The sequence below is a fragment of the Candidozyma duobushaemuli genome, assembly GCF_002926085.2.
Source record: "Candidozyma duobushaemuli strain B09383 chromosome Unknown A_B09383, whole genome shotgun sequence".
Classification (NCBI taxonomy): Eukaryota; Fungi; Ascomycota; class Pichiomycetes; order Serinales; family Metschnikowiaceae; genus Candidozyma; species Candidozyma duobushaemuli.
In genome coordinates this window covers 3029894-3044735 of record NW_020289901.1, presented here as the reverse complement: position 1 = coordinate 3044735, position 14842 = coordinate 3029894, and the positions used below count along the sequence as shown (strand labels likewise).

General features: G+C 48.5%; 6 protein-coding genes across 6 annotated transcripts; 2 read left to right on the top strand and 4 right to left on the bottom strand. All coding sequences in view use genetic code 12, as the record gives it.

Annotated features, from left to right (window-relative positions):
* Window positions 1-1155: 1155 nt before the first annotated feature.
* Window positions 1156-3845, bottom strand: CXQ87_001370 (uncharacterized protein; the record flags this gene model as incomplete). The annotated part of the gene is made up of 3 exons (XM_025479910.1): window positions 1156-2045; window positions 2084-2357; window positions 3600-3845. The coding sequence occupies 3 exons, from the start codon at window positions 3843-3845 to the stop codon at window positions 1156-1158; spliced, it is 1410 nt and encodes a 469-aa protein (XP_025339383.1).
* Window positions 3846-4430: 585 nt separating this feature from the next.
* Window positions 4431-6448, bottom strand: GLN3 (nitrogen-responsive transcriptional regulator; the record flags this gene model as incomplete). The annotated part of the gene is made up of 2 exons (XM_025479909.1): window positions 4431-5288; window positions 5345-6448. 2 exons carry the CDS (start codon window positions 6446-6448, stop codon window positions 4431-4433), a joined length of 1962 nt encoding a protein of 653 aa, XP_025339382.1.
* Window positions 6449-7304: 856 nt separating this feature from the next.
* Window positions 7305-8465, bottom strand: CXQ87_001368 (uncharacterized protein; the record flags this gene model as incomplete). Its single annotated transcript, XM_025479908.1, has 1 exon — window positions 7305-8465. One exon carries the CDS (start codon window positions 8463-8465, stop codon window positions 7305-7307), a length of 1161 nt encoding a protein of 386 aa, XP_025339381.1.
* Window positions 8466-9126: 661 nt separating this feature from the next.
* CXQ87_001367 (metallodipeptidase) lies at window positions 9127-10569 on the bottom strand (the record flags this gene model as incomplete). The annotated part of the gene is made up of 1 exon (XM_025479907.1): window positions 9127-10569. One exon carries the CDS (start codon window positions 10567-10569, stop codon window positions 9127-9129), a length of 1443 nt encoding a protein of 480 aa, XP_025339380.1.
* Window positions 10570-12344: 1775 nt separating this feature from the next.
* On the top strand, window positions 12345-13859 carry CXQ87_001366 (uncharacterized protein; the record flags this gene model as incomplete). The annotated part of the gene is made up of 1 exon (XM_025479906.1): window positions 12345-13859. One exon carries the CDS (start codon window positions 12345-12347, stop codon window positions 13857-13859), a length of 1515 nt encoding a protein of 504 aa, XP_025339379.1.
* A 107-nt stretch (window positions 13860-13966) lies between these two features.
* Window positions 13967-14797, top strand: CXQ87_001365 (nucleotidase; the record flags this gene model as incomplete). Its single annotated transcript, XM_025479905.1, has 1 exon — window positions 13967-14797. The coding sequence occupies one exon, from the start codon at window positions 13967-13969 to the stop codon at window positions 14795-14797; it is 831 nt and encodes a 276-aa protein (XP_025339378.1).
* Window positions 14798-14842: the final 45 nt, after the last annotated feature.

Here is a 14842-nt window from a genome sequence, read left to right as displayed (position 1 = left end):
GGCGCCATTCGGCGGACCCAGGCGGAAATAATTAACTGGAGGGAGGTTTAGAAGGTGGTGGGGGCGTTTTGGGGATGTTGATTTTTTAAGGTGAATCTGTGGTTCGGAGTTTTTTGCCCGAGTCCGAGTAACTCCGTAAACGGCGAGGTTGCACCGGGCGCGGGGGATCTTCTAGAAAATGTGCCTGGGGAAGGAGATGTTTGAATATTGGGTTTTGGTGACTTTTCTTTTGGGGCACTTTTCAGATCTGTTGATGGTGTTGGTGGGGTGCCCGCATATGCCATGTACGGTGGTGGGGTCGTCGGTGCATCTGATGAGGGGTGAAGGGCTGGTTGGAAGGGAAGGGTTTTTGGTGATAGCGGTAAGAAAGGGTTTTTGATGAAAGTGGTGAAGAATGGGCTTTTTTTGAATTGGGTCATTGAAGTGCGTGCTGGGTTGGTATGGAGGGTTTACATTGGGGGTTGAAGGGGAGGAGTATTGCGGGAGGGCCATTGGTGAGGCTTAGTACCACGGTTCTGAAATGTTGTGGAATTGCTTAAAGGGCTGATCTTAGCGTTAGAATCATCACTCGATCAGAAATAATCTCGAAACTGGTTTCCAGTCGGTCGGTAGGGTTCCCGGATTCCCAGCATCGATACTTCGCTTTATCCGGAGGGCAATGTCACTTCATTAAGCATCCTTAATCGAAACTAAGCCTATGACTTTGAAGCCTTATCCAGAGTTTCTCTGGGGAAGTAGCTATATGTTCTGCGATGTAAAGCTGGCTATTTTCCCCTCTACCAGAGAACTTCTTAAAAGACTGCTACGCAGAAGAAGACTTGAATTTCATCCGATTTTCAGCATATATATTCTGTGGGTTTACCCCCATTCTACTGAGTGGTTGGCCTGCTGCACGATAAGTAGACAATCTGCGCAATGCAGTCGGTGCGTCGTCCTGCTTTATCGAGATCGACCTCGCAGTACCATGGCACATTTGCACCCAATATGGGTCTATATTGAATGGAAAAGTTTTGGAGGGATTTTTGCCAGAATCACGGCCTATCTTACTTAGTGTCACTTCGTGAACTGCTCCTATGGACTCACAAGACACTGGTACCGCACACCTACGTCCGCTTCAAATTTCTTATATTTTTATGTTTTCAACATGGGGGAGGCCTATTCCAGGGCGAGAATCGAACAAAGATCCCGCACCTCCAGGAGAAGCAAGCTGTGGAGCCTCTGCGTCGACTCGATCGAGGTCGCAAAGTGCTCGTAGTGGCTTTCAACAGCAGCACTGTAGAATGCAAAGTCGTATGTGCCCTTTGGTTCAGGACACTCGTAATTGAGCTTTTGGGAGAAGTACTTCTGATGCTCGTTGAAACAACGGTAGAACGCATCCATCTGGGTGTTGACGTCCCGAAGAATCTGAATCCTTCGACAAGTCTGGTTGTAAAGAGTAGTCACATCCAGGTCACACGACAGAATAAGACTGCCCATGTGATTAACCTGCTTCAATTGTGTCTCTAGCTTCTTTGTGGAGGCTGCATCGAAGGAATGACCGGCGCTGATTCTCAGAATTACCCTCTTCCGAAATGCAGCATGACGACGTGCTAGAGCCAGAAGCTCTAAATAAATCTGAGTAATCTGATTCCTCAAGAATATGTGTTTTCCACCCACAACAACAAGCTTCTCCCTGTGGGTGTTCTGGCATTCATCAAGATACTTCAAGGTATCCTGCAACAAGGTTCCGGCCAGGGAGGCCACCAGTCCGCCCATTTCAATCAGCTGTTTCCGGCGACTCAAGAATTTGAGCATTCTGTGGAAATTGGCACAAAGATCGTCATCGGACTGGCCGAACTTTTGGGCAAACGAGCCCACAGTCAGACGAACAGTGTCCCACTTTGTTGAGGAAGAGTTGAGTTCGGTTTCAAGAAAAGTGTCGAGTTTCTTGAAGTAGGGAGGCTTTTCAGGACCCTTGGCTGTTAGGATCCTGATTTCCTTCCAGCATCCTTCGAAATTGGAACCGATGGTTTCGATCTTTTCAGCGTGGATATCCAATACCTTTTCTGGGATACGCCGTTTTCCAATTCCGGGTGGCCCTTACGTTTGTTTCTGGGCTTTGAAACATATCCAGTGCCTGCTGGGGGAAAACAGGCTTTGGTTGTTCGTCTCTCAGAAAACCCAAAAGCCTTGGCCTTGAGCTTTTCCTTGAGAATCCGGGTCTCCTTTTTGGGGTGGGTGAATACCCGCTTGAGGTGGTACTTGAGGCCGTGCTTGGCGGTCGAGTTTTCGACTTTTGAATCTTTTCTAATATGGGCAGCCTTTGCAAGTTTGGTACCTGCGTTTCTGATGGCTGCCGAGATATCTCTGAAGCTGAACTGGGGGAAGAAGGCAGCTTCGCTTTGTCTGTGTACGTTTGTAAAGTGCATTGGGGAAGTGCTCAAACGGGAAAAAATGTGGTGGTGGGTTTTTTGGAAAATGGGGTTTTGGGCGGGTTTATATGGACAGTGTGGTGTTGGACTTTCCTAGTTGTGTTTGTGGTAGTAGGTGGTCATTCGTAGTGAGTGGTCACCGCTGGCACAAAATGGAAGGAACAGAGTGGCGGTCACACAGCAGAGGCGTATAAGGTATACTTACTGTAATTATAGTGTTGGAGAATAATTTGTCGTTCTGAAGCTATTTGAGGAAAGAGGTAAGTGAGTTGTATCAAGCACTCCTGAGTCCCGAATACCACTAGAAGGGGTATTCCATGTATTTGGGCAAGCCAATAATAACTTATTGGCTCTTATTTGAAATTGAACAATTCTTATCAATCGAGTAGTCTGTTGGTTGATCCTATAAAATAGGAGGGTGAATTAACCCACTGCCTGCACAATTAGCAAAGCGATACTTGGTAGCCCAGGATTATTGATTGCACGATGGAGCACTTTATTCAATTTATGTAATCCCAATTGGTCATAAACTTGCCTCAATGGCTACTGTGGTAGTTTCGGGATTTGAACTGGACTGTGCGTCTTTTGGCGACTGCTCGTGCGTCGGGGTATGCGCCCTAAACGCAGCCGCACCGACAGCCCCGGAACTGTGCCAACACAAGAGGTTCTTGCCGGCCATGCATTTGAATCACCGAAGTCAAAGCCCGAAGCAGCCCTCATATTCACCGAGCTTTTGAAGTTTAGCACCGCTCGACCCAACCAGGTGTACGTTTTTGATGATGGTTTTGGTGGTTGAAGTCTAAAGGCGCGGGGCTTGAACTCTATCGTTTTGGCTTTCCCACCGGTCTTGTTGGTTAACGAGGACACCTCTTGTTTTAAGCTCTCGGACCCTTCACTTTTGTCTGACGGAATACGTCTGAAAGAGAGATTTCTCCATACAAGGCTTCGGGTGTTTGTGCTTTCTCCAGAAGGGCTCAGGTCATTGGATATGGGATCTTCCGAGGATTCAGTAAGTTCTGCCGTAGTCTCCATGGACGGTATCTTGAAGGAAACCTTTGACGCTGAACAAGATTCCCAGCCATTGATCATGGAGCGTTTTTGCTTTAAATTTGGGGATTCTCTCTTCATCGAGAACCCTGCCGTTATGGAACTGCAAGACCGTTTACAGAAGGCCCCCAATTTCGTCACACGTTTCTTCGGAACAATTCCCATGAAACGAAGTTCCCTTTCTTCGTCCGAAAGATCTTCCAAATTTTCATCTTCCTCAAATGCCTCCTCACTTTTGGTGAATCCTTCAGTTCTGATGAACGGAAGACTGGCCCATCCGGAGGTGCTCAGTTGGAAAAGCCCAAACTCCTCAAAGTCTTCGTCTGTTGGAAAGGAAGTTGGAATTAATTCATGATATTTGGTTGGTGACGGTGAAAACAAAAACATGGTGAAGAAAAGTGTGGTATTTGCAGCTACTCAATGGCTGCGAAAAATGGTATGTCTATGAAAGAACGACTACAAGATACCAGTATGATGGAAATCAACAAACAATTATGGCTGTTCAAGAAGGAATTTCACATTTGAACAAGATACTGCAAAACCAGGAGAACTACGCTCTTTAAGCAGTTGCCGGTCATGATCCAGACCTGGTACACCATAAGCCATAGATTGCTTGAATGCTGCTTCTTCTCTCTATTTTCACATCTATTCAAACGTTCGGTTTGTCATAACTTTTTGTCAGAAAGTGAATGCGTCATCTGACTCCATGATCTTACATACGTAGAATGAATTTGTGACCTTTTGCCAAATACCGTTTATACTGAATCTATAGGCAGTTACTAGTCATGGTCCAGGCTACCTACTATAGATGCCATTGAGCTCTCCTTCATGATGCTGCCAATTCTTCTCTCTAATTTCTTTATACATCTGGACTCCCAGAGCCCTCTATCTTACACTAATTCACCACAACCACCTCATTATACCACCAACCTACACCTCCTCATATGACTCGTTAATTCGCCAGTGGCGGGGCTATATATCAAACTTGAGCCAGTCCAAGTCGCCGTACGGCTGGTTGCCCTTTTGTATGTTGCTGTTGCTGTCGTTGGCACCCTTGAGCCCATGTGTAAGCGACGAGTGTGTCGGCGTCGGCTTGATCTCGTACTTGCCGCCGACATTCACCATGTCCGTGTCCATCGGCACGATATTGTCGTCGTCCAATGGCGTCATCTTTTCATCCTCGTCGGCATGAAGGGAAGTGTACGTTCTGAAGAAATCGTCGTCCGCCATGGTGTCGCCGGTTTTGTCCGGCGAGTTCAACGTGGTGGGGTTTTCCGGGTTGAAGTTGAACGGCGTCACGTCAGAAGGCACAATAAACAGCTGCCGGGATGGGAGATGCGTGTGGTACGACGAAGGCAGCGGCGCTTCACTAGGAGCAATATTGTTGCCGCCGTTGGCGTTAGTTGTGGGATTCTCAAAATAGGTATTGGAAGAAAAGCCCATAACCGGCGTCGACACATTGTGGCGCATGGCGTTGGCAGCCAGAGGCACCAGACCACTGAGACTGCTGAGGTTTGTGAAAGCAGCGTTTCCAGGTGTTGCGTTAGCAGGCGTTAATGGCTGTGTAGGCGTCACAGAATAGCCACTGGGCGTTCCAACATACGACAGTTTTCGATGGAGGTTTGTGACGGAGGTTATTCTGTTGAGTGAAGAGGCCTGGAAGCCACGTTTGGCGATGGGGGTGTTGCTGTTGTTGTTGAGGGAGCTGCTCATCGAGAGCAGCAGTGGCACCCTTCTGTCGAAACCGTCCAGCATCTCGTTGATATTGATGTCTGACTTCTTCCGCTTGAATTGCAGGGTCGTCAGGTACGGCGACGACGGCTTGGAAAACTGCAGTTGGACGTTCAGTGAACTCACCAGATTCATATACAGCCCGGGCACGGAACCTGCCGCTGAGCCCGGGCCGATCCCGAAGGTTTCGGCAAAATCAAGACATTTTTGGGTCTTTCGCTGGAAAACAGTGCATTATAGGACCCAGCTGGAGCAATGTACAGCAGCGATCTGTTGATGGGAATACCCTCGTCTCTGTACCTGGCAAACTCCAGCGTCAGCAGTGTCCTATTAGGGAAGGAGGAGCCTCCAGACACTGAAGAAGAGACGTTTCTGGCAGCACTGGAGGCTCTTCTGGAACACCTCTTTTTGATAACGTCGGTTTTAAGCGACAAAGGACGCATAGTTCCGTGGAGCTTAAGGAACAAGCCGCAGGCGTTACAAAGCGTATTTCCTGAGGGATCCTTACGCCATAGCGGCGTTTTCACCGTGTGGCAGTTCTGGCACTCCGTGGGCTTCTCCTTATTTTCGTCTTTGGACTCGTCCTTCGGCGTTTCCTCCTTGTCCTTTCTTTCCTTCATGAGGGACGAGGTCAAATTGGAAACAGGCCTAGGTTCCTTCTTCTGTGATGCTGGCAGCGTGGGAACGCTCTCTTTGCTGGTTTTCATTTCACGTGGAGGACTTTGAGAGGAGTACACTTGCACGTTGGTGACGCCCTCGGAGGGCTCCTTTTTGATGACATGGCCTGCTTTGAATGTCAAGGCATCCGATGTAGTGCTGCCCGTAGTGCTGGAGCCCCTTCTTCTCGGGTCCGCTCCGTTTTCTTGAAGAAGTGCTGGAGAGCTGTAGTCCATCAGCGACGGCGTGATCTCCGTGAGTGGAGGCGCCAGGCGGTTCTTGGCATCTCTGGAGTTCAGCCGGGCGTGACTGCCCCTGAAATCGTCCACTGAAAGCGGCAGCAAAAGGTCCAAAACTCGAGAATCCACTGGTCCTTGAGTTTGCGATCCCAGGGGCCCCGAAGCGCCAACGTTCCGCTCAACAGAACCCGGCAGACCCAGTCCTTGCATGCTCAGGCCGTCTTTACGCCACTGGCGGTTCTCGACTCTCGGTTTGAGTGCTAGAAGCTTCTTGGCTTGACTAAATAGTTCCAAAATGGTCGGGCCCTGTTCCAACCCAGCCCGTGCACGGGCTTCGCTCGTCAGGCTCTGCGGGCTGTCCATGAAGCGGGGAAACGGGGAGTTTTATTGGATTTTTTTAGGGGGTTGTTTTGGGAAGTTGGAGGTGCTTTTTTTGGTGATGAAGACGGTGATGAGCGAAACCGCCGAAATAAAGCGGGATTGGGGAATAGACAAAAAAAAGGGTGCTGTCTTTGTTTGGATTTTTCGTTTCCGTTACGTTTCCAGGGCCTGCTTGGCTGTCAGTAAGGTATGGGTGTGATCTTCACTATGCTACTCACTTTTTTTTCTATGACACAATTTTATTTACCCTGGGCGTACTGCAGACAACCGCACAGTGCCATCACCCCCACGAACCTCCACTATGTACAAAGCGTATGCAAATGGTTCAGAAAAAAATAATAGGAAAAATAGTTTTGCCCTTGGAGGAACACGGTTGGAAAGGGTGCCACGAAGGCGTCATGTGATTGTTCAGGTGGGCCCCGTGGCCAGGTGCGTGCACAGTTTGCAGCCATAGCATCCACTGTGGATCCTCGAGGATCCCGTTCCGATTTTGGGGATCCTTAGGTTTTGGACTTCGTTTCTTGATGCTGGATCGATGGAGGAGTCCACTTCTGTTCACTAGAGGATATGTCAAACTGTGGCTCTCGGAGTCAGAACAGGGAATGTTATGAGCCCGATGAGCTGCGTCTTGACTTGCGATCCAGTTATGTTAGTGAATGGTTGGTTCCGATGTGACTATCATGATGCGGTCATCCCAATAAGATGGGTTCTAGATCTCCTGGTGGTTAAGGCAAGAGTCGCTAGTCATCATCCCATAATGATTCATGGACCATTCGATCTCAATCCAATATCTCAAAACCTTCAAAACGTCCAAATCTCGCAAATGTCCTTAATAACTTCAGGCGACGGCCTCCTCCTCACGTGGCTCCTCCTTGTGGTGGTTTCTTCTCCGCATACGGTCCCAGTACATGGTCGTGCTGTTGGACTCAGCGTGAAGTCTGTATTCAAAAGAAACGCCAGCCACACGCTCGGTGGATCCCGTGGCAGTCGTCTCCACGCAGTCAGAGCCCTGAAGAATTAGGTCACATTCACGAATCACACGCAAAATGGCATCACACATGATTCTTCTCGCCTGGAAGGGCTGCAAGGGCTTTTTGTCCTCGTCGTCGCCACGGCGACGGCCAAAATGTAAGTTGGAGTTCCACAAACTGACGATGTCTTCGTCACGGCGGATACTCAAGGCAAGTCCAGAGATATCGCTCAAAAGCTGCTCTTGAACATGCTTCAGGTACTGCTTGTCGGGAATAAGCGAGCCCGTCAACGTCCGGAGCACAAGTCTCTCCCAAATCATCGACGTTCTCTGTCTGACCCTGGCGCTCATTTCTGGGTCTTTGTCAGTATGGCCAGGATGGGAACGACGGCCAAAACGGAATACCCAGCGGCCTCCCTTGGCATTTATAGGGTCTTCCCACACGGGATTGATGCCTGTTTTGAAAATAAGGAGCTGTGTGCTGTGGTGCAACTCAAAAGCACGTTTGGTCTGGCTCAAACTGCCCCACAACTGCTCCACAGATGCTATCGTTTTGGTGGTTTCGTCCGGGTGGGCCACGTCACGGAATTCGATCTCGTTGGTGGTTTGGAGATACGAGTCCACGGCAGCAGAAGCCGAGGAGGTGTTGTCCTTATCGGCCTCGGTTTCCTCAGGCTTGACCTTCAGTCTCAGATGATGCCAAACCGTCCAGCAATAGGGTAAAACGTGGTGATCCTGTGGGACCTTGGCCACTGCTGCCTGTGCCTCCTTGACAGGGTCCCGTTTAGGCAAGTCGATGCTGGCAAGAGTCTCTTCCTTGTGGTGTTCATGACGATTTCCGTTTCCATGGTGTTCAGAGTTTTTCAGGTTGTGTTCTCTGCCCCTGCGATACAGCAGCCGGTGGCCCCTGTTTTCGTTTTGGCTGTGTCTGTGAGAATTTCCCTGAGGGGCTGATTTCGTCTCTCCCGGCTTGTTCTGGTTCATGATCCTGTTGAACAAGGACTCGGCTCTTTTCAAGTTTTCCGACATGGCGGGTGTTTTTGGTATCGATGGAAGCGGGGATATCAGGAGAAGAGAGTGACAGGAGAGGCCGGGTCAGCGGAAGACTTGGGGCGATGCACGGGGAGGAAACTGGTGTGAACCGTATGGTGATGGTGTTTCTCAGATTTTTTCTCGGTCGTTCTCAGCCCAATTTTGGCGGGACGTCTTTGGCAAAGTTGGGCCAGGCCGTTGGAAGATTTTTTTTACTTTTTTGAAAAAAAGAAGATTTTTTGAATTTTGGCGTGAAGTTGAAGATTTGAAGTGAAGGCCGGTGTTTGAATATCGGCATTTGCGAAAGATCTCCATCTCAGCAGAGTCACTGTGAGGTCAAAAGGCCCTCCATTTCCAGCACATCAACAAAAAGATGGATCGGATTTTTTTTTTTTTTTTCTTTTTTGAATCCTTCTACTTGGACTACTTAAAAGCAAAAAAGTCACTTTTTTTTTTTGTCTTCCATCTTTTGAAAACTTCTCCAACCATACATCACAAGATGCTACTACCAGAAATGGCTGCGAAATCATACAATGGAAGACCCCACAAGTGACACAATGGACCCCAATTCCCAGTCTACTCAGCCAGGTGTCATCAAATCCTCAAAATCTACAACTTTTTCTGTTTTTCGTCGGTTGAATATTCATACAGCAAACGTCTATTGGCCGTAGTAGTGCAAGTAGCCACCCAAGGTCTTGCAACCGTTGATGTAGTTGCTGACGTTCAACTTCTCATTGATGGAGTGGGCGCCGTCGTCACCACGGCCCATGGGCAAAAGAAGCACCTGTGTGCCCAACTCCTTCTCGAAAGTCAAGGTGATTGGAATCGAGCCACCTTCTCTGGTGAAGTCTGGCTTGACGTTCCAAACGTGCTCAGTGGCCTTGGAGGCAGCGGTGAAGGACTCGTTGAAAGGATCGGACTTCCAGTAGTCACCGTCGTGGATCAACTCCACCTTCATCTGGTTCTTGGACTTGAGCTGCTTGAACGCCTTGGTTACATGGGCGAAAACCAACAGGTCCAATTTGGCCAGGTCAATGTCAGGCACGGTTCTGATGGAGAACTTACCGGTAACCTTGGCAGGAATGACAGTCTTAGCACCAGCACCAGAAAAGGCACCCTCCACACCGTGGATCGACAAGGATGGGTATCTCCAGCGGTGCTTCAAGATGTCCTTCTTGTTGTCGTACAAAGCGGTCTTGGAGCCCAGGGCAGCCTGCAACTCGTCCACGGAGAAGTCAATGTCGTCGTAGAGAGCGTCCTCTTCAGGAGTCAATTTAGCCACCATCTCGTCGATGCCAGGAACCAAAATAGTACCGTCAGAGGAAACCAACAGCGAAAGCACCTGGACCAAGTCGGTCATGGGTTCGGCGACCACACCGCCGAAAATACCCGAGTGGAGATCGGCGCCAGGGCCGGAAATCAGCACCTGGTAGTAGTTGCATCCACGCAATCCGTATGTCAACACAGGCTTGGTGGTGCCCAACCAGTAGTTGTCAGAAATACACACAGCGTCCACGCCCTTGAAGTAGTTCTGGGCTTCACGGGCAATGAGACCTTCAAGACCCAAGGATCCAGACTCCTCCATGCCCTCGAAACACACCACCAAGTTGACAGGCAATTCCCAGCCCAAGGCATTGTGGGCCTCCACAACGTTCAACCAGCCCATAACTGGACCTTTGTCGTCGGTGGAGCCTCTGCCGTACAAGATGCCGGCCTGCTCGTCGTGGGTCATTTCAAAAGGCTCCGAGGCCCAGCCGTCCTCCAAGCCAGCAGGCTGGACGTCGTAGTGGCCGTAGACCAAGACGGTTTTCTTCTTTTCGTCGTTGCCGAAACGGGCCAACACAATGGGTGGCAAAAGCAAGTCGGGGTTGCTCACTGGAGGGGGCTGTTTGCCCAAGTCCTTGAGCTGGATGTCGGCGAAACCCAAGGTGGTGAGTTCGTTGACTAGGAAAGCCGCCATTTCCACCACTTTTGGTCTGAGCGATTCGTCGGACGAAACCGAGGGAATGGCGATGGCACGGCGCAAGCGCTCGATGAAGGCCGGCTGGAGCTCGTCGATCTTTTCAAAAAGGGGCTCCAAGGCGAGTTTGTCAAACAGCATGGAAGAAGAAGAGTAGGGAGTTGGAGGAAATGTGGAGGAAGGAAACGCGAAGTTGGCGAGGGATCGGGCCGGAAGGGATGGCAATTGGCGAGGAAACGTAAAAGTAGGGGGTTCTTTGGAGAAAAGGAAAAAAGAGAAGGGTCTGGGGAAGCGGGGGATCCTGCTGTATTTATACTTTTTCTTGTTTCCGGGGTATGTGGTAATAGGAGGGGCGCTAGTGGCTGCCGTACGGCACCATGGACGGCTGCGACTGAAAAAGGCTGGAGGCTCGGTTAATGAAGGGTAATGGGGCACATCAAAAATCGATTTATGAAAAGAAAAATAGTATGTATATGAGCAATAAAAAAGGAATTGAATGAATGTTTTTTGGTGTTGGGGTGTGTTTTGGTCAAATTTTGAAGGGCATTGGGATGGGTGGTTTTGTGGAATCTTCATCGAGAAGTGCCAGACTGCGAGGCTACCTTCAAACCTATATTGACATGGAAATAGTTTTTTTAGTGCATTTCAAAATGGCTCAAAGCTGTCTCTCTTTAGACTTTCGTTGAATTTTTAAAAAATACGCCATTTGGCCCTGGAAGACGTACGGCACGAATGGTGGAGACTACGGCGTTCGTGAAAAGCTGGTTTTCGCTGTCCGCCATAGTGGTGGTGAACTTTTTCATTGTCGGCGAGTGGCCTCAATTTCCGAAATGCGCCATTTTTCTGGATGGTGAAAAAGTACCATTCACCTTTTCAATTGGCATGTAGTGATTGTCTACCGGAGCCTCTGTAGTTCACATTGCCTGGCATTGGCAATACATGACTTAGAAGTTGGATCTGTATTGCTTCTAGGGTCCAATGGTGCTGTCGATTAGTGTGTCTTTTGATGGTACAGTTTGTTAAGATGTCACCTCGGAGTTGGTCCGGTGGCTTGGAATGGCTGCAAACGCGGAGGTGAACTCCGAGAAGAGAACCATTTCATCCAATTTCGCAAATAAGCGGCGGCAGTTTGTTCATTTTTATGTCGGGCGACTTTTTATTCTGGAATAAAGTTTAGGGAGTGTACTTTCTGCATCCACCTTTGAAATCGTGTTGGTGAAGTGCAACTAAAGATCTCTTTCGTTGGATTCACGAATGATAAAAATTGGAAAAGAATAGGAACTTCCGTTTGCAAGATGTCATTTCAACAAATTTGATGACTATTCAAAAACCTTAATTTATGTGGACAAGCCTTGCAATTTGTGGGTATTCTGCATTTCTCCATTACATTTTCTATACGCAGCGAATATTCAGCTCCCCCTTGTAAACTTCACCCCAGTAAATACTGAAAATTCAAGAAATATTCCCAGGTTCTCAAAATGATCACTCTATCCATCGCTTTTATTCCAAATTGTATAAATGTATCCCATACTATCCTTCATTTTATGGGCCTCTTTGATGCACAAAGCTCCTCAACTGTACTGACAAAACTGGCATCAACAACAGCCTACCTTCTATTTCATTATGAGCGACTCATGTCTATCTCGGTTTGCCCATTTCAAAAAGTACGATTCCCCTTGAATCAATTTGATCATCTTCGATCGACCTTATCAGGCCACTTTCGCAGCCACATCCACCCATCCCTTTCTCCACACTCCACGATTCTTCAGCTGAAACCTTCAAAATGAATTCCCCGATTCCACCCAAAACGCTTCTTCCAAATACCTCCCGACTTTTTCTCCCCTGATGATTTTTCAAAATCCCACCCTCCTTCTCAACCCACCTACACCATCACCAAAATACGCGCGATCAACTATATGAGCAGCAGCGAGGAGATTCTGAGTGGAACAGACGATGACGACATTCTCGAGGCGATCCGGCCGGGCGGAAGCAAAACGATAAAGCGCCTTTCGCCAAAGCCAATTGTGAAAAAACCAGAAGACGACGAGATTTCAATCCCTGCCATTTTCCTTACTCAGGGAGCCAAAAACACCAGTCTTCTAAAGAAGGCCAAGGAGATCTCGAAACACATCGAGGAGGAGAAGGAGAAAACTGAACGGCAGCAGGAGGAGCTTGAACGAATCAGGAAGGAGGCACTAGCGGAGTTGAACGAAAACGGTCTGGCCTTGAATTACACATACAAAACAGGCCATTCGTTGATTCAAGCGTATGTGCAGAGCCACTACGCCAACCACTACTCCTTGAGAACTCACAGGCACTTCTTTTTCTTTGGAGACTGCTATCGTCCGAAATTGGGTGATGTTTCCGATGAAAAAGCTAGGGTTATAGAGACCTTGGCGTTATGTCTAGATGAGGGCTTATTTCCGGCGTATTCGAGGTCACTCAAAGCGATGGGCGTCACTTCCATGGACATTGCTGTGTACTTTATCGATACATGCGTGGACGAGACCGTTTTGGAGGGTGTTTTCCGGTTTCTTCAGCAATATGATGAAAGAAGCGGTGGCTTGGACTTCATGGAAGGAGTTAGCGGAACCAAGGCATCTCACGAATTGCCTTTGAAAATGCAGCATTTCAACAATACCGTCCGTCTTTCGCTTCTACGAACGGCGTTGCTATTTGAGTCTTGTGATGCCTCTGGTCATTCAGAGTCCTACCTTCTCAATTTCGTGCTTGCATCTTCCGACTTTTACGCTAACAGGAGGGAACGAAATTCGCTTATAGATCTCATCATCAAACCGGTTTTCAGACGTGTGGTGCTGCTAGATTTGGGCCTGCAGTTGTGGGACATCTTGATGAAATTACAGCTTCACTTTTTCAACAAGAAGCCCGATGCCAGCAAGCAAAAACACTACGAGTTGATCTTCGATTTCTTGAACAACCTTCATACCGCCTTCAGGCACGAAAAGGGCGAGGCAATCGACGTTTTGTATCTGCTTATTCGAGGCTTCCTCAAGGATCAGCAAACGCTAGACACTAAAACTACAAATGACATGATCACCATTGAGGAGATCAGTCAGGTCTTCAATGACTCCCTACCGAATCTGTCTTCCTCCGATCACGCAGCTCAGGCAAACCCAATCTACAGCTATGTCTACAAGACCAGAATTTGCACCAAGCTTCTCACGGAGCTCCTCTACTCCGATATCAACAAAAAACCGTTTTTGAACCTCCACATCCAACTCCAGACCCTCAAAGATCGTCTTCAGCAAGACATGAGTCATTGGCTATTCCTCAGCAACGACATCCCATACAAAACGGATGTTTCAGCGGCATTGAGCGAGGCCTACCACACCCTCGACCACTTCAGCACAGTACTCAACAAAAACATTCTGCTTATTCAAAAAGACATTTTCTACGAGGACCCTAATTAGCAACCATCCAAGAAATCGGCCCCGGAGGGTCCACGTGGTGTACTGGTGTGGCTCTCGGCTATTACAGCATGTATACCGATAAGAGTCACCTACACTCTTTATCCAATATGACCACTTCCACGGAGAAACCACTTGTTTACGAGAACCCAGAAATTGATGGCCAGAAGCCAGGAACCACCGTGACGTTGCCATATGGCCACGGACCATTGCCTGAGGAATTGAAGAACAAGAAGATCTTCTTCTTTGACATCGACAACTGTCTCTACAAGCGTTCCACCAAGATCCACGACATGATGCAGGTTAAAATCCACAACTACTTCAAGCAAAACTTGCAGTTGAACGACGATGAAGCTCACGAGTTGCACATGAACTACTACAAGACGTATGGATTGGCCCTCGAAGGATTAGTCAGAAACCACCAGGTGGACGCGTTAGAGTATAACTCGCAAGTGGACGATTCGCTTGACTTGAAGTCTGTCTTGGGCTACAACGAGGAGTTGCGCAACATGATTATCAAGATCAAGGAATCTCACCACTACGACGTATTGTGGCTCATCACCAACGCATACAAGAACCACGCCTTGCGTGTGATTTCGTTCTTGGGCTTGGGTGATCTTTTCGACGGTTTGACCTTCTGCGACTACTCCGAGATCCCCATCATTTGCAAGCCGATGGACGAGTTCTTCTTCAGATGTCTAGACACCGTGCAAGTGGACGCCAAGGACCCGGCAGCCTTGTGGCAGCTCTCGTTTGTGGATGACAGCGAGATCAACGTCAAGGCGGCTTACGACCTCGGCTTTGGCAGCGTGTACCACTTCGTTGAAGTTGAGAAGGAATATGAGCAGTTGAAGCAGAAAGACGACTACCTGACTTACTACGAGGGAGACAGGAAGATCGTCGTTCTTCGTGACATCCTTGAGCTTCTGAAGTACGCCTAAGCAGCTGCGGTATGATATGAAGGTGAAGGAAAAATGAAAACCTAG